The 25,498-nt window shown below is 43.3% G+C and overlaps 1 protein-coding gene across 2 annotated transcripts; it reads right to left on the minus strand.

The window, feature by feature from the left end:
• Positions 1-5,005: 5,005 nt before the first annotated feature.
• Positions 5,006-25,498, minus strand: LOC4350347 (uncharacterized). 2 transcript variants are annotated; one of them, XM_015761826.3, is made up of 8 exons: positions 24,591-24,731; positions 7,981-8,115; positions 7,825-7,885; positions 7,720-7,755; positions 6,023-6,787; positions 5,783-5,947; positions 5,533-5,703; positions 5,006-5,418 (listed from the first exon to the last, which is right to left on the minus strand). In XM_015761826.3, the coding sequence occupies exons 2-8, from the start codon at positions 8,049-8,051 to the stop codon at positions 5,077-5,079; spliced, it is 1,611 nt and encodes a 536-aa protein (XP_015617312.1). In that variant the 5' UTR covers positions 8,052-8,115; positions 24,591-24,731; the 3' UTR covers positions 5,006-5,076. The 2 variants fall into 2 exon arrangements, with proteins under 2 accessions (XP_015617312.1, XP_015617311.1); XM_015761825.3 differs by having other exon boundaries at positions 7,825-8,115; positions 24,591-25,498.

A 25,498-nucleotide genomic window follows, 5' to 3' on the forward strand; every position in this document is an offset into this window, starting at 1 on the left:
TCCCCCTCCCGCGCCCTTGCTGGGCCGGCCGAAGGCCACGGCCCAGCCGCTCGCCTGAGCCCCCCTCACTCCCTCGGGCACTGACAGGTGGGGCCCACCTGTCAGCCCTTTCCCCAACCTCCAGCCGCTCCCCCCCGGGCCGGCAACCGCCGCCCGCGCCCACCTTCCCCGCGCCACGTTGGCCACACCCGCCCCTCCCGCGCCCCTCAACCCCCTCTCCCGCTCACCCGCGACCCCGAGATGGTCGGGATTCGAATTTCGAATCCCGCCTCTCTCTCCACCTCCACCTCCCCACGTCGGCCGGCGAAATCGGGCCACTCCCGGCTGTTCTCGACCTCTCCGCCCCTATATAATCCATCCCCACATCCTCTTCCTCATTTTTCCTTTTTCCGCCAGCCTCTCCCAAGCTCTCCACCGCTCCCGCACCGTGCACCCATCCGCCGCCGCCTCTTCCACTACTCCGGCCACCTCTAGCCACCGCTAGGGCCTCCGCCGCACCGCACCACTGCCACCGTCGGGTTCGCGTGGTCGAGGTCCACCTCGTCCACCCCTCCTCCGTCAAAGTCCGCCGCCGGAGCCCGCCTCTCCCCAAGCGTCGATGAGCATCTCCATTACCATCGCCTTTGGCCGGCTATGCTGTGCGCCGTGGACTCCCTCTCTCCCTCTAACCTCTCTCATCGTGTTCCCTATGTCTCTCCCGACGCTGCCCGCTGTTCGCCGACCTCCCTCCGTCACTAGTCGCCCTCGTTCATCGTCAGTGAGGCCCTCCCCTTCCTCTCCTTTCTCTCCGCCGCTCGCCGCTTGCGCGCCGCCGTCGCGTCGCGGTGCCGTGTCGTCGCGGTGCCGCCTCTAGCCACGGTGCCATCGCGCACCGCCGCTTGTTGTCGGTCGCAGCCGGTTGCCGTCGCCGGCGACCGCGCGTGCCGCCGCCACTCGCCATGCTGCGCTGGCCGGTTTTGAAGCCGAGCCGAGCCACCAGCCGCGCCCCTCCCGCCTTGTGCCTCTGCCAGTGGGGCCGACGTGCCGGCGCCCCCTCCCTCTCTCTCGAGTCACTGACCCGGGGGTCCCGCATGTCGGCGCCGCCCCCTCCTTGATGACGTCAGCCCTGGGATATATTGCGCAATAAATAATTAAGGTTTTTCTCTTTATAGTAAAACACAGTGAATCTTCTAAAATTCATAGAAAATTCATCCGAGCTCCGTTTAAGCCCATTCAAGTCTTAGTAAATCAAGAAAAAATGCATAGAATCTATTAAAAATGGTTTTGTTCTCTGTTTCAGTAGTCTTATGGCCTGTTTGTATTGTTTGCTTTGTATGTCGCTTAGATTCCTGCTCTCCCAACGCTCCGGTGTATTTTGAAATAGTCGCCGAGGTTCCTCCAGCAGCAGAGCAAGGCAAGTCATGCTTGTCACTTGAACATATTGAACATATATTGCAAATGCTCTACCGTTTTCCCTTAAATACTACATTGTTTTAAATTGTTACTATGGGATATTTACCTACTGTTACAGCCATGCTATTTTTGTACCTCGCTCCTTTGTTAGCTTGGGGTTGTAAAATGATTCGCTGTTGGATTAGGAAGTGCTTAGCCATGCTTAGTTCAACTAGTACAAAATGGGGGACTACATTAATCCATAGGTATCAGATTCTAGTAATGATGTTGGTTATTGCCACCGCTCCGGTGTTGGTTAATTAAAATGTATTAAATTGTCGGCTGTGGGTGCATGGTTTTGATAGTCACGCCCATGGCACTTAAGGACCGGTTCGCGGGAAACCCTGAAAGAATTCCTCGTACTTACCACAAGCTAGCGTGGGCAACGGCTGGGCTTGTAGTGTAGCTTTCCTCTAGCTAACGCATCCAGGCAAGGGTGGGCGTGATGGAGTTTGGATGGGCCCTGCGACGGCCTATGCGGCTTCCGGATTCACCTAGGCACAAGAGGGGACTGCCCGCTGCCTTGCGAGGAGTGGGGGTGAAACCTAAGGTGTGGTGTGTTTGGTTAGAGGGGGTTATGCGAAGGGTCCTGTCACGGCCTCTTTCCGGTATGTCATGGTGGCATGTCGGCACACGGAAACGTGTCGCGGGGCTGTGTCTTGTGGGTACAATTGTACACCTCTGATCAGAGTAAAACTATTCGAATAGCCGTGCCCGCGGTTACGGGCGGTCAACCAGATTCACCGTGATTAGTCTCACCCTAGCTTAGTCTAATGGAATTGAGTAGTTTAGGTGGATGGTTGGGCCTGTTGCAACGTGGTGTAGCGTTGGACAGTGGATGGTTAATATTGATTAATTATTACAACTATTTTACTGCTTTCAACTACTGTTTATAAATGCTCGATTTATGCAAATGAACCGCTCTATCTATCCTTTGATTATATCCTGCATCATACCCTCTATTCCGGTATGACTTGCTGAGTATGGTGGTTGTACTCAGTCTTGCTCTATTTTCCCCAAAACCCCAAAGATTGAGTGCGTGTCAGATGGCGGCTTCTCCGAGGAGTAGGCTTCGTCCATGCCGTCGAGGATGCCTATGGAGTGGTGTTCCCGCTGCAGTCCAAGTCAAGGCTTAGCTCCATTTATCTTTTAATTTTCCGCTGCATTTATGTAAGACTTTTATAATGTTTGTAAGACGTGGATCTGTTTGTCAACTTTGTCGTTTGTGTACCCCGGCCGGTCCTGGACGGGGGTTTAAATGCACATTCTGCTTGGAATTCTATTCGGAAATTTCTGGGCGTGACACTTAGCAAGAGGCAAAGTGGACATTCGCGTGGGCAATGGAGCAAGAGTTGCTGCTGTTGCGGTCAATGTTGTAGATTATGGAAGTGCATGGCCATGCCAAAGGTGATTGAGGAGTCAATCACAAGTTATATAATCTATTAACAGGTTCGATTGAATGATTGAGCTATTAGAGGATGGCACATATCTAGCCTTGAGTTTAATCGATATCGTGAGGCAAAGGGGTTCATACAAGTATACACTAGAGGTTCAGCCGATATGATCTTTATGTATGCCCGGTGGGTCAATATGTTCTGCTAGGGGCCGCTGTTGACGCGTGGACCGAAAAGGAGTTTTCGGGTTACAGCCGAGTATACATGAACCTACAAGGTCGCACGCTTAATGGGCCGGAATAAGGGGATTGGATGGAGATCCAATATGAGCTTAATTCGGATAGGGATCCGAATAGGAGTCCTACGGGCCTTGGAGGCCCGAGTGATGGATCTTATATATTCGTGAGGGGTGTGACCGGCGGAGGCATTGCATCACGTGAGAAACCCTAGCCATCAGTTCCCTCCCCGAGCAAAACCCTAGCCACGCGCGGGTGCTAGCACATCTGCACGTGGCGTTCCGTCCCTATACGTGTGGATACCGGTAGAGGCGCTGCTGGTTTGTGGTGCTGATCGGCGTGGGAGTACGGCGAGGAGAACGCAGAGGAGGAGAAGGTCGAGCTGGTGCGATCGACTACTTCCTCTACATCGACGCGCGCTACTTCGCGAGAGTTCCTTCGACTTCTCAGCGTCTTCTTCCACTGCGCAGTGCGTCGAGTGGTAACGATCTATGATCTAATACTTGCATGGTTCCTGGTTTACGCGATAGAAAATTTTAATTTATACTATTGTAGCCTACGCGTATCCCAACAGGTGTCAAAGCTCTGAAATGTTTTGAAAATTATGGGGCTTAGAAACATCATGCTCTGACTGTCAATTAGAAATCTATCATTCGTTGATTCAGAGAAATGTATTTTTGAAATGCTATTTACAGATGTATCATGTTTTTTGATCTGACACTATTTTTTTTCCCTAGATGGATCTATTTGTTTTTGCTGAAATGCTCACCCTCTAGGCCTTCTAGAACTGTGCCATCTGCCCATCTATTTTTATCATCTCTAAAAATAAAAATGTCAGCACACATATAATAGATCGTATGTAAGTTTGTAAACATTATTTTTGCTGAATAGAGATATACCATTTCTACAAAGCTTGTCAGCAAGTAGATAGAAACGGTGAATGCTGTTGTTTATTTTCCAGCTTCTACCTACCAAAATATGAATAAGCCAATTGGCTGGGCTGGAAAACACAGTGCCTAGATTTTTCCTAAAACAACTGGATCAAGAATGAGCTCTCATTTTTTGGATGTAATGCACCTGGTTTATTTCCATGGTTGGCTGCGTTCCTTCCACAAGGTTCTAGACCCCTCTCCCTCGTTTTCCGCGCACACGTTTTTCAAACTGCTAAATGGTGCGTTTTTTTCAAAAAGTTTCTATACGAAAGTTGCTTTAAAAAATCAAATTAATCCATTTTTTTTAAAAAAATTAGCTAATACTTAATTAATCACGCGCTAATAGACCGCTCCGTTTTCCGTGCGGTCGAGTTGGGTTCCTAACCCCAAGTATCAAACGCAGCCTTACGCCATGCTTAGTTCCGAAATATTTTTTCAAACTTCAACTTTTTCATCACATCAAAACTTTTCTACACATGTAAACTTCCAACTTTTTGCGTCACATCGTTCCAATTTCAACCAAACTTCTAATTTTGGCGTGAACTAAACACAGCCTTAATGTGCATGCATTTTTTGGTGAATGGAGATATATATAAATATCAATTATATGATGGCACAAATAATGTGCATACATGGGATGTTTTTGTGTCTGGAACACCGCCGCAAGTACTTGTCTGAAGCTATCTATTTTTTAAGGAAAAACTATGTATATTTTTGGAAATGTATTTACAAATAGTGAAGGCTACTGTCTGAACTAATGACATGTCTCAACGAATGACATATTTTTAGGTTACCTGATATATCTACATATCATTTTTGGAATATTTTCACATGGTGATTGAAGATATATTCATTTTTGTAGTGTAAGCTTGGTGATATATTAAGGCTGTGTTTTGTTCACATCAAAATTGGAAGTTTGGTTAAACTTGGAACGATGCGACGGAAAAGTTGGAAATTTGTGTGTGTAGGAAAATTTTGATGTGATGAAAAAGTTAAAAGTTTGAAGAAAAAATTTGCAACTAAACACGGCCTAAAGATATACTTCCTCCATCCAAAATAAGTGCAGTTTTACACTATTCACGTTTAACGTTTGACCGTGTTGGTTGGTTGGTCCAATTGACTAGCATCTTTTGTAGCATGTGTGGAGTAGTTTGTGGGTGTGTGGTATCCCATGGCAGTTGTGTCTCCCCATGGATGGAGAGGCCCTTGTATATCCTCAATGGTATCAATAACTTTCGTTATTGCTGCCCTTATCACTATCTTAACTGCCACTGTAATATTAGTCTTGAAAGCTCTCTTGAATAGGTTAGATGCGTGAATAGCAGTTTGCATGGTGCTTATGTCGACGAAATCTGATATGGTAGGCAAAATCTTATCGATCCGATCGAATCCATCCTGAACGGAAGATTTCAACTCCTCGTATGCCTGTTTTATGTTATCATATATACCACATGTTAGTTTAAAATCCCTTGATCATATGAAAATTACAACTTAATGAAGAAACAATCAAGTAACATAGCATACGGATGGTTGACATACCTGTGACCCGACACTTCTATGTACGTCTAACGAAGAGAAGTGTGAAACCAGGAATTTTATTAAATTTTTACCGCCATCAATGGCTCTAGATGGGATCTTCGAACAGGAGCATAAGTTTAGGGGAGATAGCTCTGGCACATGGGGGTTGTTTTCTCTTGGATCCTTCATCAACTGAACAGCATGTATGTTGGAAATTAGCTAAATTTTGCAGCCCGAAATAGGCATATTACGGCCAGGGTATCGTACATACCTGGAGTTTCCCATAACGAGGGAAGGGGAATCCTGGGTTATGTTTACTAACTACATCTTGTTGAATCATCCTAGCAATTTGATCATCCTCAAACTGAGAAATGTGACATGTTTTAACACATGTGATCCCAACCTTCCGGAACAGGAGATTTCTCAAGTATTTTACCTGAAAAAATGATTCACAATGACAATATGTGTGTTGATTATATGCTGCATTAACAAGTCAGTTTTAAATGCTAACCATTAGAAAGATGATACACCCGTTAATGGATAGTTGAGCCTTATTCGGAAAGCAGGTGGGCATTGATTCTGCTGCTTTCTTCACCTCATCTACAACGAATTGGGACCAGTTGTACTGTTTTATATTGTCAACATCAGAAACAGCCATAATAGACCTAGGAGATATGAAGTTTGCACAGGATTGCGGTGCCAAAAGCTTCGTTGTGACATAAAGCACAAAAGCCGCCATGAAAACCCTCTTTTCATCTATTGTCATGGGATAACCATACTGCTTCTTTAGGATTCTCTTTAAGAGTGATATTTTCAGGTGTGAAAAGTTTGGTATCTTAAATATTTCACACAATATTTGTTTCTTCCCATCCAATTCATCTTGAGAGCAAGGGATAATAGGTTGACCTGAGCATGGCAAGCCAAAAACTGCATTCACATCATTGGAACCGAATGGCAACTCCTGGTTGACATCTTTAACAGTAGCGCATGATTTCGGATCAACTTTGCTTAGTAGCCATGCCCCAAACTGCCTGTTTACCTTAGTAAGCTTGATATCCAAAAGTCCATCAAATCCAATTTCACCAATCAACTCCTTCTTCCTATCATCGAATTCTTTAATGATATTCACTACGCATTTGGGCTGACACCTGCAGTTGATACCAAAGATAGTGTTGTCTTTCTTCTGTCTATTTAAAACTCTGCTTTGCCGATACCTGGATACCACCCGTGCAACAGTCTTATTTAGGCTGCCTCTTGTGCCAGAAACCTTCAAAGCCTGCAGATAATTAGTTTTTCATTTCATAAATAGACAATACTACATGGACCAGTGTATTTAAAAATTCAACATATACTTCTGTTTTAAAAAAAACAGCATACACTCATATATGTATGGAAAGATGAAGTACATAATACTGCGTAGCAAATTCTACCTTTGTGTACCCTCTAAATAAAAAAAATCATGTGTACTGACAGAAAAGTCAGTATATGCACAGTTTAGAGCATACTACTGTATGTAAAAAATCAGCATATACCTCTCTGTGTAAAAATGCAGTATATACTTCTTCGTAACAAGGTCCAGTATGTAAACCACTATGGAAAAGCCTCTGTATATATGTGGAAAAATGCAGTATATGCTATCTTCTAGAAAAGTTCAGTATGTACCACATAGAAAATTCAGTACATACTATATGCTGTCGTATAACAAAGTTCAGTACAAAGCCTCCCATAGAAAAATTCAGTATATCTGTGAAAAATTCAGTAAATACTGGTGCGTATCAAAGTTCAGTCTATAAATCATTGTGGAAAGATTCAGTATACATGTGGAAAATGCAGTATATGCTATCGTCTAACAAAGTTGAGAACAAAGCTCCCCACATAAAAATTCAGTATATACTATCGTCTAACAGAGAGTTCAGTAAGAACCCTGCCACACCAAAATTCATTACATAATACCGTCTAGCAGATTCCAATAAGTATCCCTCCAAAGAAAAAATGAGTATATACCGTTGAAAATTCAGTACGTACTACCATCTACATTTTTCTTTAGGGGGGTGGGGGCTAAAACAGCATTTACTTCATCAACCAAAAAAACATCATATGCACTAAAAGGGGAAAAATTAGCATCTGAAACTGAGAGCGTACATGAACCGAACTATACACCTAATCCCTCTCTACAGGCATACATATATTCAATTTCAGGAGGCATACCTTGGACTGTGGTGACAAACTGATTTTCCTGTGACCCTGCGGCGAAGGAGAAAATTTTAGGCAACGTGTCTTGATCTTGCCATACAAAAATAAACGAATACTAACCTGCTGCTTTGGATGAAATCCACTGCTATGGCCCGTCGATTTTGCCATGGTTGCCCCGCTCCTGCATTCAGCCGACTCCAAATCGATTACTTCTGCTTCAGGAACACATGCTGTTGAGAGAGGAGCCATCGCTGGAGGAAGGGGAGGAGTCATCACTGGAGGAAGGAACGAGCTGCTATCTCTGTACCGCCGCCAGCCATCCAGTCGCCGCTGAATCGCTGGTCCATCGTCGCGCTGGTCCGTCGCCGCGCCGCCCCCCAAAACCCCAATTTTCGGGATAAGCAGTTCGGCCTGTTGGGAGCAAACCCCAAATTACGGGATAAGCAGTCCGTCTTTTAATTAGAAAAACTAATCGGATCCACCGAGCCAAACCCGTTATAATGAGGGAGGGAGTACATATCTGATCGATCAGATGAACGGTGGATGGGAGAGGGAGTACTTACTCCCTAGGAGTATAGAACCACACACACACACACACACACACACACACACACACACACACACACACACACACACACACACACACACACACACACACACACACACACACACACACACACACACACACACACACACACACACACACACACACACACACACACACACATATATATATATATATATATAGGACGTGTCTACAACGAGACCGTTGTCTGTATGGTCATAACCAGCTACCTCAATCGCTTATCCAGTTGCTACTAGTATACTCAAAAGTGCATGTATTTTTCTTCTTCTTATGGAATTTTCTTTTAGATTATCCATCCGATTTACGATCCGATTACACTATTGTGTTCATAACAATTAAATCTTTATAACAAGATCTCACATGACTATATTTTTATGAAAAAATAGAAATTACTTTTATAGTATATCTAAATTACTTTTAGATTTCATTAAATTACTTCTTAGCCATAAAAGTAATTTAATAAAGCCTGGAAGTAATTTACCTATATTATAGAAGTAACTTAAAACAAAAGTGAGTAAAGTAACATGTTACGGCATTAAAAGAAATCTGTACATTCATGTTGTGAGTTGTTTATTTTATAATCATTTTTAGTCAATGATGTAATTTATGCTGATTAAATTTAATTTCTATATAAACTCATGTTTTTACCTCCATAACGGATTTACTTTAATGTCATGATAAGGTTATTTTCTTTTTGTTCTAAGTTACTTATATATTAATATATGTAAATTACTTTTAGGCTTTATTGAATTTACTTTATGGATCTAAGAAGTAATTTAGTGAAATCTAAAAGTAATTTAGATATATTATGAAAGTAATTTCTAATTTTTCATCAAAATATAATCATGTGAGATCTTATTATAAAGATTCAACTCTTACGAACACAACGGTGTAATCGGATCGTAGATCGGATGATTAGTTTAAGAGAAAATTATTTTTGAAGCCGGCGTAGCGTAGAGCATCACATGGCTTCCAATTTGGATTACTCTAGATGATGCCACGTCCATGAATCACCAGGCCATGTTCGGACGCACCAGCGCTTGTTGGATCGGACGGCCGATGAGCGTGTCGCGCGATAAGACAAAACAGAGAGCGCACGCGATTTAGATTTTGCCATATATATATATATATATATATATATATATATATATACACGTTTTTCATTCATAACCATGTCGATGACAATCAGAAAATTGGAACATCTTAAATGTAATAGCCCAACCTCGATGATGGCAACCTTACGATGTTTGCTTTACCTAAAATAATTGAATTATTTATATAACAACATGCATATAATCTAAAATATTCTTTTAATCTCATTCTTACAACCAATCAAATCCTACACTGTCTCGTATGGTCAAGTCTACACAAAATAGAGTCACTGTGCACTCTTCTCTAAATAACAATTAAAATATGTTTATTTTCTAAGATTATTTCCATATAATATGTAATCAAGAATAAGAGCTATAATATGTTATCAAGAATAATAGCTATACTTCACAAAAATAGTATGATAATTGCCTACAAAAATGTGCAGGGTCTCCACTACAGGAGAATAGATGACAAATAAAAGTCGTGTAAGAGATGGAAAAAAGTGGATGGAGCCTATCCGACCAAGTATCCATCAATTTAGCGTTTTTTTCTAACAGTTTTTTTCCTCATATGCTTTTTTTTTTTCCTTTTTACAGACGATGGAAATATTTTTTTCTCGCGTGTTTTTTTTGGGACTATGGAACTTTTTATTCTAACGTGTTTTCTTTTGCGCTTTTTTCTGGCATTTTTTTCCTCACGCGTTTTTTTAAAACCGTTTTAATCTTCTCGCACATTTTTTTTCTTTTTTAATATACCATAGAAACTTCTATAGTTAGATTAGATTAGATTAGAGATAAAGAAGAGATATAAACGGACTACTAAAACGATGAATAGAAATTAGACTTTTTTCCGCCGTGCTTTTTTCCGCCCTTTTTATTTTTTTTCTCGTGCATTTTTTTTCGAACGGTTTTTTTCACCACTTTATTATAGTGTCGGACCTTTCTAGACATAATAGGATTTGATTTTTTTTACCGCGTCACATATAATTTATTTTTCTTTGTAATCAGACTTTTTTTTAATTTTTTTCGCCCTTTTTTTACCGCGTCGACGGAGTCGGATTCGTTTCGATTTTTCTTCCCTTTTTTGCCTTTTTTTTGGATCGGACATAATTGTTTTTTGTTTCGCCCCGTTTTTTTTATCAGACTTTTTTTCATTTTTTCGCCCAGTTTTTTTGCTCGCTTTTTTTTTCGCCCGGTCGATTTTTTTTACCGTGTCACATATAATTCCTTTTTCTTTGGAATCGGACAATTTTTTAAATTTTTTTCGCCCTTTTTTTACCGCGTCGGCAGAGTCGGATTCGTTTCGATTTTTCTTCCTTTTTTTTGCCTTTTTTTGGGTCGGACATATTTGTTTTTTTTTCGCCCCGTTTTTTTATCGGACTTTTTTTCGCCCAGTTTTTTTTCTCGGCTTTTTTTCGCTCGGTCGATTTTTTTTACCGTGTCATATATAATTCCTTTTTCTTTGGAATCGGAAAATTTTTTAAATTTTTTCGCTCTTTTTTTACTGACTGTTTCGTTTTTTTCTGCTTTTTTTTGCCCCGTTTTTTTTTGATCGGAAATTTTTTTTCTCCCTTTTTCGCTTCGATTTTTTTTGGATCAGACTATTTTTTCGCCAGGTTTCTTCGCTCGTTTTTTTCGCCCCGTTCCTATTTTTTTGGTCGGACAGAATTGTTTTTTTTTTGCCTTTTTTTTAGCTCCGTTTTTTTATCAGACATTTTTTTTCTCCCGTTTTTTTTTCACTCCGTTTTTTGGTCGGACTTTTTTTCGCCCGGTTTTTTTCGCTCGGTTTTTTGGCCCGGTTTTTTTTACGGACGACCGAAATACCTCTTAGTAGAGATAGAGAAGAGATAGAAGTAGATGTAGAGATAGAGATAGAGATTTTTTTTCGCCCTTTTTTTTGGCACGGAATCGGATTATATTTTTTTCACGGAATCGGATTTTTTTTTCGCCCTTTTTTCTATCGAACAGTTACGGTTTTTTCGCCCGGTTTATTTTCACCGGTTTTTTGACAAACGACGGAAGCATCTCTTATTTTTTTAAATGTATATATATATATATATATATATATATATATATATATATATATATATATATATATATATATATATATATATATATATATATATATATAGTTCTATTATACACTCTCCCTTAGAATAACTATTCTACACCCCCCTCCCCTCCCCCCTCACTCCCTCCTTATCTCTCTCTCCTCCTCCCGCCTCCCATCGCTCCTTCCTCCCTCCCCCTCCCAGCGATTCTCCCCCTTCCCCCTCCCGATCGCTCCTCCTCCTCCCGCCTCCTGCCGCCCCTCGCTCCGTCCTCCCTCCCCCTCCCCCTTCCCCCTCCCGATCGCTCCTCCTCCTCCCGCCTCCTGCCTCCCATCGCTCCTTCCTCCCTCCCCCTCCCAGCTCCTTCCTCTCCCCCTCCCAGCGATTCTCCCCCTTCCCCCTCCCGATCGCTCCTCCTCCTCCCCACGATCGCTCCTCCTGATTTTTTCTCTCCTTCCCATCTCTCATTTTTCCTTCTATTATTTTCTTTTTTTTATAAAAATTAAAAATAAATTGATGAATTCATTACTTGAACCCATGATCTCATGGTTCATGGCAAGCTTTCTTAACCAAATCACCATATGACAATTTGTGAATAGAAAACATTGTTTGCATGCTTTGTATGTCTATTCAGATTATGTGAGAACCAGTTATGTTACTGTAATAATTACATTGTTACTATGAGTCAGCAGTAACATTATCCCAGAAAGGTAGTAACATGATACGTTACTACAAAATCAGTAGGTTGTTACTGCAAAATTTATAGGTTGTTACTACACTTTTGGCAGTAACAACATGGCAAAATTTGTAGTAACAAAGAACATGCATAGTAACAGTGGTACTACAGTAGTAATGTTTTTTAGAGCTAAAATATTTTAAATCTTAATATTTAGAGAGTAGTAACGGTTAGGAAACCGCCGGCCCACGAAGACCCGGCCCGGTTACCCACTAATTGGGCCCATCACTAAACATGAAAAGGTGGAAGAGGGAATGGCTATAAATAAAGGAGTAGAGAGGAGGATTGTACACTTGAGAATGCAATGGATGAATGAGAAAGGATAACACACCCTCATATCTTGTGTCTCCACTTTTTGTAGAATTACGGGACCCTCTTGGACTACTTCGTGTAGCAGTAGGGTTGCGTAATACGTTATCAGCACGATGTTCTACCGGAGACCGAGAAAGAAGAAGGGTAAGAACTCGCAGATCCGCATTGCATCTCGCCGATCTACCGCGAAAACGAATTCCTCTTTTCGTTCTTGTTCCGTTTTTGCGATTTTCGTCCAACACCACCATTGCCGACTTGAAGTCGCCGGCATCTTGCCGATTGGTTGCGAGTCCTTTCGAGGCTGCCAAGAAGTCGCCGGCATGATTGACGAATCGCATCGGAACTAGCCATGCATCACGCCAACATTGTGTGATAGCAAGGTTGCACCATGCACAACGGTAGCGAGATGGCCGCACCTCGCCGTGCATCGGCCGCATTCTGCAAGATGCCGTGCCACTGCCACAGACGCGCCATGACCGAAGAGGAATAGAAGAAGAAAAGCAAAAGAAAAAGAGAGAGATGCAATCCGAGCGCCGCCCGCACGCCGGCTGCCCATCCCGCCGCGCCGGCCAACGGCTTGCTGTGCCGCACCGCCTGACAGCCGCTCGCCGCGTCGTCTGCCGCCGCGCACAGCACCGCCCCGCCGGCCGTCGACCTCACCGTCAGCAGAGGCTCTGGTGCTCGGCCGAACCGGAGCCAGAGCCGCCCACGCTCGGGGCCGCCGCGCCTGCCGCCGCACGGGCGCGTCCCGCCACCGTCCGCTCGTCTCGTCCGCCTCACTCACCCGCATCGCCGCGCCCGCGCAGGGCCGCGCCGCTGTGCCGCGTGCCGGAGCAGCCTGGCTGTCCGCCACGCCCGCGCAAGCCTTATCCGGCCGCCGCACCATGCCGCGCCTGCCCGGCCGCACCGCCCGCAGGACGGCCGGAATCGTGCATGCCCCGAAGAAGAAAGAGAACGGGGAAGAAAAAAAAAATGAAACGAAAAAGAAGGGAGAGAAGGCCGTCGATGGCAACGCCGGCTGCCGTGTTGCCGCCGACCGTGCCGACGCCCGGCCTCTGCGCCACCGAATAGAAGGGCAGGAGGCAGCACCGGCCGCCGCCGTCGCACCTGCGCCGCCCGGCCGCACGCCTTCGTAGCCGCCGCGCTGCCTGCACTGCCCGGCCGCACGCCGCCGTGGCCGCCGCATCGCCGCCGCACGGTGCTCGCCTGGCCGCACCGCCACGCGCCCCTCCGCTGCGCCGTCGTGTGCCGCTCCGGCTGGCCACCACGCGCCGTACCGCCGGCCGGCGCGCCTACCGCCTCACGGCCGTGGCCACTTGGCCGCCTCGCCGCCGGCCGCCAGGCCGCCGTGCCGGTGCCGCCCGCGCCCTCCCCTGCTGCGCCTGCCGCCTCACGGCCACGCCGCTTGGCCGCCTCGCCGCCGGCCGCCGGGCCGCCGTGCCGGCGCCGCCCGGCAGCCGCATATGGCAGGCGGCGCCATCGGCGGAGGAAGGGGGAAAGAAAGTAAGGAAAGAGAAGAAAAGCAAAGAGGAGGAGAAAAGGAAAGAAAAAGAAAAAGAAAAGGAAAGATTCCCCTGTGATTTTGCAAAAATGCCCTTGTTGTTTTCGGAAATTAACTGCATGTTCCCCTGCATTGGAATCTTTGCCTTTTAAACCCTGAACTTTCCAGAAAACAAGAAAATAACCCTCTGCATTTGGGATATTTGTTTGAATGGCATTAGAAATTTGCAAATATCACCAAAATCATATTCTCGCGTAAAAGAGCCACGGGACATTGAATTTCGACCCCGACTTTGCATTTAAAGTACCTTTATTGCTGATGTTTATGATTATGAAATTTAATTATCGCATTTACGATTATTAATTATTTGTGATGTTTTTATTACTTTTAATTAATATCGCTGCGATAAAATGTATAGAATTGCATAGAATATACTGGAATTATTTGCGGGAATTTTGTGTACCATTATATTGCAACAATTGTGCATTTTTGCCTGAATCTAATTTTGCGCATATATAGAAAAATGACGTGCATCGCGAATTAGAAAATTTGCCGAATCTTGAATACCTCTGACATATTTATTCAATGTCGAAATTACAATAGAGCAAGAAGCTCTATGGTACCATTAATCCAATCACGCTGTAGGCATTGACTCGATGAGTTTGATCTAGCATTTCAAACTCTCGCCAGTGCCTCCAAACTACTCTCACGAATGAGTACGCTAAACGAATGAGCGCATTAGCATTTAGAGTATTATGGTATATACATTACCTTTCGTAGAGCAAGAACTATAAGCAAGAACATGTATTTTTCGACTATGATTCACCAAGCAAATGACCCAGAGAGAGTATGGTATTACGATGCATCGCATTTGCATTGAATACCGCTGAAACTCTTAATGTTCTACCCGAACATGACGAAAGTCGCATGCAAGTATCACTAGTACACATACAAGAAGTATGCATAACTAGTCGATAATAGAATCGCGAAACGTTCAGGATAGTGTTCACTAGAAAAGCATTATCTTCCAAAAAAACCAACTAGCACAGTTGATAACGAATTCAACATGAGCAGCTAGCCTGGTGCAGTTACCTTAACGGAAGAAGAGGAAAAGGGGGAGTAGAACATAGGTCAAGGTGAACAATCTAGAACTATGAACATGAAAAAAAGAGGACAATCCTAATAGCACACTCATCATGACTTGAGGGGGAGAACTCCTAGCCTATTTGCATGGCCATGGACGTAGAATCTCCTATGCTAGATTGGATTGGTCCTAAAATTTATGTCAGAATGCCATAGCTGTTGAGCAAGGAGCTCGCTATGAAGTTAATTGAATCCGATGTACCAGAATACTTTGTTAAATCAATATACTTCGTCATCAATTGTTGCAATTCTTGAATAGAGCATTGCATCAAAGAAATGGTTCTTGCCCAAGTAGAGCACACATTTTCCCTGCAATAAAGAATTATTTCCAGTATAAAATAGCATATTTAAAGCATTTACTATTTTGTTGCTCTTTTCTAGCACATAGTTATTATGCTTTGAATTTTGTGTAGCGCCCAAACATAAGAGAAAAAGAATGAATTGTGGTCCGCATAACCACAAATAACATTTTAAGAGAAAGAGGTATTTCCAGACCCATAGAACTGGAAACATTATGACTATTGCTAGCACCAACAACTGAATTTGTCGGCCTAGAATGCGCCACAATCATATTACCTATGGAACAATTGTGCACTTTATAGAAGCATCTATTGTCCGTCAATCCCATTGAACTCTCTAAAAAGTGTGATGATTTGGGCTACACCCTTTTAGCAATGGATTTTCAGCCATTTTCGGTCTTAGAATTATAAGAATAAATATTACAACTCGTATGATCATAGCACATATATGCATAATTTTCCTAAATCATGAAGATTTGTGTGCCAGTATGCACCGACAGGAGATCAATGCATAAACCGCATATTGTTCTAGCATCCCTGAATTGGATTACGAAGAATATATGTGGCTTCCATTTGGTACTGTATGCATAAATGCGCTTCCGAAGCAGCAAACATCCAGTGTCTCTTAGACACCATGTCTTTGCCAAGACTGATCCAGCAAGATCATGTGAACTCCAATAGAACTCACTAAATCATCTTCAGAAGTCTGCGAGGACAATGCTAGCATTGTATTTGATGATTGGTGAATTGGCCGCACGAAGTACCAAATATCCGCATATGCTATAAGTCTTAGAAAACTTCTTATTTCAGATACTGATGTTGGTACCTTCCATTCCATCACATCTTTAATCTTCTCTGGATATACGACAACTCCATTCTTGGTAATTATATGTCCCAAGACTGCAACTTGATCTAGCTAAAATTCACACTTACAGAATTTGGCATAAAGTTGGCGTTGCTTTAACTTCTCCAGTACCAATCGGAGATGTTGTTTATGTTCTTCCTCATTTTAGGAATATATAAGAATGTTGTTAATAAACACGACAACAAATTGGTTCAAATACTCCACAATATCTTGTTCATGAGATTCATAAAATAAGTCAGAGCATTTGTTAGTCCAAATGCTATAACTGTAAACTCCTATAATCCATACCTTGTCACAAAGGCAGTCTTTGATATATCTTCTTGTCTGATCTACAATTGATGATACCCCGATCGAAGATCTATTTTAGAAAATACACTAGCTCCTTTTAATTGATCAAATAGATCGTCGTTCGTTGGCAAGGGATATTTGTTCTTAATAGTTACTTCATTTAAAGCTCGGTAGTCAACACATATTCTTAAGCTTCCATCTTTCTTTTTGACAAATAGCACGGGAGCTCCCCAAGGTGAAGAACTTAGTCGAATAAAACCTTTTGTTTCTAACTTGGCTATTTGTTTCTTTAATTCTTCTAATTCATTAATTGGCATCCTATAAGGTCTTTTTGATATAGGTGTCGTTCCAGGAAGTAACTCTATGATGAATTCTATTTCCCGATCTGGGGGTAATTCACTTAGTTCTTCAGGAAATACATCCAAATACTCTTGTACCACTGACACTTCTTCCTTTGGTATATATATCTATATATATATATATATATATATATATATATATATATATATATATATATATATATATATAGATAGGTAAACACTGAATCCAACTAGCTTTTGTGGATAAAAAGGAATGAGAAGCATCGGAATCGAATAGGACAGTAACTGGTTTAGAGTTTATGGTAAGCATACCCATTAAGATGTTAGGGTCCTGCTGAGCTTCTTCTGCTTTGATATGGTGTACCTAACCATGTTCAAAATTTGGTCCGCCTTTAATGATTGGAGGATTTTTCTTTATAAAGCCTGAGATAGGTGGTTTTTGATTGGAAGTCTGGGCACTGTGTTTTGGCGATTGGGGCATTGCCTAGCGAAATGTCCAGTCTTCCCACAAACATAGCATGGGGAATCTTCCATACTAATACATGGTATTTGGATTATTGGTGGCATACCCGGCCTTGTATTAAGTAGAGATGGCTTAAAAGGATAGGGCTTCCGAATCTGTTGCGGATTTTTAGTTGGTGATTGTCGTTGAAGATTCATTCCTCGCTTACGAGGTCCTTTCATTATCTTGCGGTCATTCTCTAGCCTGACCACTTTATTGACTAAGCTTTGAAAAATTTCATGATTTTAGCCGATCATCAGTCCTCGTAGCTCATAGCATAATCCTTCTATAAACCTTTCAATCTTTTCTGTTTCATCTTAAATGTCCGAGGCAGCATATCGAGCATGTTGTGTAAATTTGTTTAGATATTCTTGTATTGACATAAAACCTTGTCTCAGTCTTCGAAATTCATTCTTCTTCATTCTAATTACTGCAGTGGGTATGAAGGTTTTTCTAAAGGCTGTAGTAAATTCTGCCCATGTAATAATATGGGTAGGGTCTTCTATAAAGACTTGATATGCTTCCCACCATATATTGGCTGGTCCTTCTAGCTGATGGGTTGCAAAAGTTATTTTCTCTTGCTCATTTATTCTGACTAAGGCTAATTTCTTTTCGATAGCCCTTAGCCAGTCCTCGGCGTCCATAGGTTCTTCTGTTTTGGAAAAGATTGGTGTTTTAACTCTCATGAATTCAGAATGGGCACTGTAGCCTTTATTTTCTTGATTTTGAACTATAGCCTGTAATAGTTGGGTTTGTCTTCCATTAATTCTACTAAGGTGGCAGGATTTGGTAGAGGGATATCTCCTGTCTCACCTTAACCTGAACTGCCATTGACTGAATTCCTCTAGAAAAGGATAGTTGCTGTCTTTTCAAAGGGGAGTTAACATCCTTAATTAACCATAGATTTTATTTCTGGACAGTGTATCGTAAATGATGCATACCACAAAAGTAATAACCAAAAGCAAAAGAAGAAACAAGAGAGAAAGCAAAAGAAACCAAGGAAGGGATAATTTCACATAGGGGTTAGAGAGGAGTATGGTCATTTGCTAAACTATACTAGCAAGTTTATTTATTTATATGACCTCTAACTATTAACACTCTATCTACAACTCCTAATCATCAAATTACTCACCACTACCTTCAGCGGGGTTAGTGAATAATGATGTAGGTGCGAAATGTAAAAATTCAGCATGAGGTGTAGAAGTTGATGCAGCAGTATTAGGGGCAGAGCATGAGTAAGGATCTTCATCATCTCCTTGATCATCAGCATACATAGAAATATGTTCTTGCATCTCAAACACTCGTTCTTCTGGATCCTCCTCTTCTTCTGGAGTTTCAATCCAAATTGGGGGAACATTTAGGTCATTAATATGAAACATCCGGGTTCCCCTTGCTACTTCAAGCTCCTGACTTGGCTCACTGATGTCCATAGCTGAGGGCGTTTCTTCAGCTTCATCCTCGGAATGGATAGGATATAATGGTGGTGGCGATGGTGGTAAACCTTGTAGAACTCCCTCACCATCATTTTGAGGATTTGGCCCTTATGGCTCATCCCCACTTCATCATCATCATCATCACTATCTATCCCAGGGACTTGGTGAAGACAGAATGACGCGCCCACAACACAAATATTAAGTATAGAGTTTTGTTTATCATCATATAATTCTTGTAGCACATGATATATGTGCTTAAGAACAGCTTCTCATCGCTCAGCTTCTTCCAAACGTTTGGACTACATATCCATGTGTTCTAGGACTTCCTCATACATGTCATCAGCAGCTTTCATCCATATAGACATGGTTGCCTTCACTGGTTGTTGATGACGATCTATATTCTGGAGGGTGCAATAGTCTTCGCCTGGTTCTTGCATAGGATGAAATAAATAGCGAGAATGCAGAAACTTGTCTTGATAAATATGGTTGAGGCGTAGGAAAGCCTCCCTACATGCATCATATAAAGCAGCTTATAGTGTATCTCGCCTATGACGCGTCCGGAAATAGTATATATCATCTTCTCCTTTAGGTGGGTTGATCTTTATGGTCATATCATATTCCCAATAATCTCCCTTCTGATAAGCATGGGAATAGAATTCTGTTTATTCACTTATCTTTAGCTTCGTCATTAACCTGATTAGCTGATCAGTGCAATCATTATTATGGATAGAAATTGCCATCTCAATATGTTCTCGCTCATGCCTTTATGCCATTAACCTGAAATACATAAATGGAATATATATTGTGTGCTCGCAAGTCAAATCTACCCCCCTTAAAGCATTAAGTTCGAAGTAAACTCAAACTTAAATTGGTTAGTAATCCTTAGGGTTTGTCCTATAGTCCAAACATATTCTCTGATACCAGTCCTGTCGGGTCCCAAAACTAATAACTTGGATCCGACTGAGATTAATGTATCAATCCCTGGATCAGTAAATATTGATACATGTAATACAACTGGTTCTTCATTGCATACGTTAAAGTTTACAATACTAGGGTTTTTACAAGGGTAGGTACTCACCTAATTAAACATAGGTGCTAATAATACACAGCGGCTGTTCTAGTACATTCTGACTAGGGAGGTATAACCTCTAGGGATTTTCTAAGTTATCAAAGTCATCATAATAATAATCATAGGGGTCCTCTTGACCCAAATCTGAAAAAGGGTTAATAAGAGCAGGGTGAGTATTCACAATACTCAGCAAGTTACCATGGAAATATGTTATGCGTTGGCATGGAGTGGAGTTCTTTGCAGAAAGCAATAATAGACAATCTGGAAATATTAAAGCAAGAGTTTGTAAAAATATATACTTTAGGTTTCTAACCAGGGTACCATATGAGTCCCGGTACTCAAATCCGTGAGCACGGCTATTCGAATAGTTTCAATGATATTCTACTGCAGCAGATGTACGCTTTACCCGCAGTCCACGACTTGCTGATAATCATCAGCTTTAGCCATGGCCCAGTATTAGGTTATTAACAATTGTGGCACCTGTTCCATGAACTTATATCCTCATATGCTCTGAACGTAATGTTAACAGCAGCAAGAGGATTTCTGGCGTTCCCGAGGTATTTAAGGGGAACTGATCGTATGACACCACGTCATATCGATCAGGGTTTAGAAATATACCATATAATTTATACTCGAGTATCACAAACCATTTACCTGTACATGGTAACGGTTAAAAGTTGCCCTTCGCAGCTATAGTTGCCTCCTACGCGAGGACTTAAAAATAAGAACCACTATACAGAGGTACCACATTGCTAATTAACATAATAACTAGGTCTGTCCCCATTCTAGAGACTGCGGTCGTACCCGTTCGTTCGACATAAGTACCTGGTAAAAACTATATCGATCGAGACAGTACTAGCCACCCGGAAATCATCCAATTCTAACGTACTGTCCCAATCTAAGTATAAAATATTTTAACCAGATTGTAAGCAAGATAAGCAATACTAAATTATCTGGGTTTCTATGGTTGAATTATGCATATAAAATAGAGTATTGAATAGAAGGCTATAAATAAATAATTTGTAAAATATAGGCTTAAATGATCAAAAGGTAGATAGTAACTTGCCTTGCTTGATGTCCTGAGATTGATTGAGATTATCTAATAGGTTAGGAGACTCCTAAAGACCTAGGGTTAAGCATGTAAAATTCAAATTCAAAAGGAATTCGAATAAAATCCAAAAATAGGAAAAATAGAGAAAATAAAATAAAATGCAAAAATAGCAAAAAGGGGCTCAAAAGATAGAGAAAGATTTTAGAAGAATTTTGGTCCAAGTTTCACTGGAATTGGGTTTATATTTTAAAAGATATGGGCTTCTAAAGTTTGGATTTTGAATTAAATGGAGAAATTAGAAAGGTTATTACGGAACAGGGGCCCACCCGTCAGTATTTTATCTTTTTCTTCTTTTCTCCTTCTTCCTTCCTTCCTTTCTTCTGTTTCTTTTTCCCGTGTCAACACAAAGAGAGAGGGAGAGAGGGCGACGGCTTTCCGGCGACCGGAAGGTGGTGACGCCGGCGGTGGGTGGTGTTCCCGAGCACCACGCACCTGGGGAGGGCGGTTTCTTGCGGAGAGGGAGAGGGAGGAGACCGGAACGCCGGCGGCAAGAGCTTGGCTCAGCCGATTGGGAGCTGGCGGTGGTAGCTTAACTCAAGGTGGAAGGGATGGGGGAATGGGGTGAAATGGGTTCTCCTCGTCGAGGCAAACGTGATGGAGCAAGGGCTTGGCCGACGGGGCAACGGTGAGGGAGATCGGCCGGTGACTTGGTGGTAGCCGGCCATGGTGGAGAGAGAGAAAAGCTCGAAGAGCTTAGTTGTGGGGAGGGATGGCGAGCATGCCGACTATTTATAGGCGGAGGAGGTCGGTTCGCAAAGGAGGGAGAAGGGAAACACGGCGCCGGTGGAGTGGAGCGGAAGAAAGCGGCGCCGGCTTCATTCGGTGATTGGCTAGGCATGTCGGTTTGGAGGAGAGAGAAGGGGAGCACGGTGGCAGTGGCGTGGAGAGGAGGATTACGGCGCCGGCTCTCCTTTCTTAGCGGCGACGGAAGCGAGTTGGCGGCGGCGTGCAGAAGAACACGGCACGACAAAAGTGGCGGCGCAAGCCGTGGGTGGTGCGCTCCTGTGGCGCACGGCAACGACGGCTGGGCCGCGTGTGTGACGTCACACGCGCCCACAAAGAAGAGAAAAGAGGCGGCTGCCTCTTGGGCCGGCTGGGCCAAGGGAAGGGGCTAAGTTGAAGATTTTCGGCCCAAAGGAATTTTGAATATTTTGCCTAAGGAGAAAGAATTTATCTAGAGATCTTTGGAAGAGTTTTGCAAAGATTATGCACTATAACAATGTCTCACTAATAGAAGGGTAATCTAGAGAAAGTTTCTAAGTTTTGGAACTTGAAGAAAATTTGCTAAATTCACTAAGGTTTAGGATAGGGTAACAATTTATGGTTTATTGGTAAACTAGGTTAAGGGAATTCTAGGGGTAATACTTGAACCAAAATCAAGAATAAAAAGAGAACTTTTAAAAAGAAATTTTGATTTTACTAATCTAAGATTAAAACCAGCATGATGCAGTCAAATTTTAGTTTAAAATTTGAGGATGTTACTAGAACTCAACCTAAATATTGATAAGCATTGAAGATAGAATCAATGAATGTATTTCAGGAGCTTGGATCGAACACTTGCATAATAGTACATGAAGAAGTACTAGGTTCCGAACCAACATAGAAAGAATAAAGCAGAAAAGAATCGAAGAAGCAAACTCGTTCGTTTTGAATTTGAGTTTAATTTTGAAATATTTGGCTGAACCCAAATCATGCTCACACTTGCAGCTAAAAGCAAGCGATAGATGGAAGTCTACTACATCAGTCCAACCGCACTTAGAAATGTTCATGGTGCATAGCTTTGGTTAGTCAATTATCGCCAAAATGGGACGGAATTCCCAAACACAAGTGTGCCATAGCAGCACACAAAAACTTGGCTAATTGAACTAAACCGAACTAAACATCGTTGAACTATTCAGAGCCTCGGCATGGTTTTGAGATATGGTTACCCGCGACAGCAATCGCGATTTGGAAACTATCTCAACCCCACCATTTATGAAACTTAAGCAACATATGTCGCACATATGCAAATGAGTTACGTGAGAAGCATACTCACTAAGCACATGAACCCCAAGCTTTTCTATGTGCATGAATTACATAGGAGCTACGAACTAAGTCATATGGAAGTCTTGCAGATTTGTCCACTAACTCATTATTGACATCTTCTCTTGAATAGGTCTGTCCGAGAAATCGGAATAATGAGACTTAGATAAATGCAAAATTCAGGGGGAGAATTTCGCTGACTCATTCTATAATCTTGATATAAAAAATCAAGTACCCAAAATCAATCTAGAAAGATTGAACAGAGAATTGGGTGGATTGTACTCTTTTTCCCTTGGATAAGTTTTCCTAGCAGTTTCTTATCAAGGTTTTTAACGAGGCAATTCATGCGACATTGCAAGCGTATGCTATGTACTCTTTCTCCAAATTTTTCCCACTGGGTTTTTATGGAGTTTTGATGAGGCATAGGCATCACGCAGTGAGAGCCCAAGGGGGAGTGTTAAGAAACCGCCAGCCCACGAAGGCCCGGCCCGGTTACCCACTAATTGGGCCCATCACTAAACATGGAAGGTGGAAAAGGGAATGGCTATAAATAGAGGAGTATAGAGGAGGATTGTACACTTGAGAATGCAATGGATGAATGAGAAAGGATGCCACACCCTCATATCTTGTGTCTCCACTTTTTGTAGAATTACGGGACCCTCTTGGACTACTTCGTGTAGCAGGAGGGTTGCGTAATAGTAACGTACACGTCATGTCTTACTTTTTTAATCCGTTTGCATCATGGCGTTCGTAAAAAAAGTTCTAAACGAAACTAGAACCATCATAACTATTTTTTAACGTCGTTACTGCGGAAAGCAGTTGTGGTACTATACACTGGCTGTCACGTTACTACGCTGTTTCAGTAAGACGAGGACTAAAAAGAGGTAAATCTCAATCTTTAGAGAGCAATATCTCTCACATCATACCTTGTATTTCCAATACGTTTGCACCATGTTCATAAAAAAACGCTTAACGAAACAAGATCCATCATGGCTACTTTTTGACGTTGTTACTGCGATAATGTTGTCTTGGTACTGCACGATGACCGTCCTGTTACTGCACGATTCCTGCAAGACGAGAGCAGCAAAGTAGTGGACGGGGGAGGGAGTGGTGGGCGGGTTTGACCGGCGGGAGGACACTTTGACCGAGGTGGGAGGGGGGTTTTGGGCCCTAGGGAGGGTGGGGGAGGTGGGTTTGACCCATGGGAGGAGGGTGTAGAATAGATTCACTATATCTATAACTAATATAAATATTTGGATTTTTCCGGTCGTCACCTCGTGCATGCGGTGATTTTTCGTCCCGTCACACCCCGCCCCCCAAATCCTAGTCGGAATTCCATATCACACAAATAGAATCCCACATTCTCTCCAAAATCTCAAACCATCACAATCCAAATCAAAAACAAAAACAAAAACAGAAGGGCGGATACCAAGTTCAACACGAAAGACATAGCGGATTCGATTTGGACTCAAGAACGGATGAAATCAACCCCATAAATACAACTAGGATTCCACAAGATTGCTACGGAGCAATTGGTGAGATGAGATGAGATCCAACCTGATTTCGGGGGATGGCTTTGACTTGCGGTGTCAAGCTCCAAGTGGCAGTGCACGGCCTCGGCAAGCGGCGGAAGCTTGGCGGCGGCCCTCACCGGCAAGGCGCTTGGGTGTCCGGGTGTTGAGGGAGCCAGGAAATCGACGAAGGCGACAAACCATGAGGCAATTCCTCGCAGCGGCGGCTCCCACGAGCGGCGATGTCGAGGAAGTAGGCGACGGCGGTAACTTCGGGAGGCGGGATGAAGTATGCTTGGAAGTCGGCTAGAACTAAGACGCCGGATACACGCCCTTGAGCCTCCCTCACCACCAGATCCGCCGCCCACCAGCCTCGCCACCGCCCGCCCACCTCCCCCGCCGCCCACCATCCTCGCCACAGCCTGCGCGCCTCCCAACACCGAATCCACTGCCCACCAGCCCCACCGTCGCCCTCGAGCCTCCCCACCGCCGGATCCGCCGCCCACACGCCTACCACTGCTCACCAGTATCGTGGCCGCCTGCACGCCTTGGCCGTCGCAGCTGTCGCGGGGCTGTCACCGCCATGGCCACCTTCGCCAACGCCATCGCGGCCACTGCCGCCTTGGCCATTGCCTCCATGGCCGCCGTAAGAAGGCTGAGGTTGAGTTGGCGGCGACGCTGATGGAGGATGCAGTCGACTCAGGGAGGTGGCCCAGGGCGGAGGCCAAGGTGGAGTTGGGGGCAGCACGTCGGACGTCGTGGTTGAGGCAGGGAGGTGGCACGAGTGGAGGGTGAGGTTGAGGGGGAGGCGCCGGTGAGGTTGAGGGGGAGGCGCCGATGGCCGAGAGGGAGAAGGCTACGATGAGAAGGGAGGGGTGGAGGGTGAGGTTGAGGGGGAGGCGCCGATGGCCGAGAGGGAGAAGGCTACGATGAGAAAGGAGAGGAAACGAGGAC

The sequence above is a fragment of the Oryza sativa genome, chromosome 11 (assembly GCF_034140825.1).
Source record: "Oryza sativa Japonica Group chromosome 11, ASM3414082v1".
NCBI lineage: Eukaryota > Viridiplantae > Streptophyta > Magnoliopsida > Poales > Poaceae > Oryza > Oryza sativa.

Coding starts and splice junctions, on each gene's coding strand:
- LOC4350347 (XM_015761825.3), bottom strand. CDS start 7,977: ATGACTCCTCCCCTTCCTCCAGCGATGGCTCCTCTCTCAACAGCATGT. Junction 7,756..7,824: donor GATTTCATCCAAAGCAGCAG/GTTAGTATTCGT, acceptor CCTTCGCCGCAG/GGTCACAGGAAAATCAGTTT. Junction 6,788..7,719: donor GTTTGTCACCACAGTCCAAG/GTATGCCTCCTG, acceptor AATTATCTGCAG/GCTTTGAAGGTTTCTGGCAC.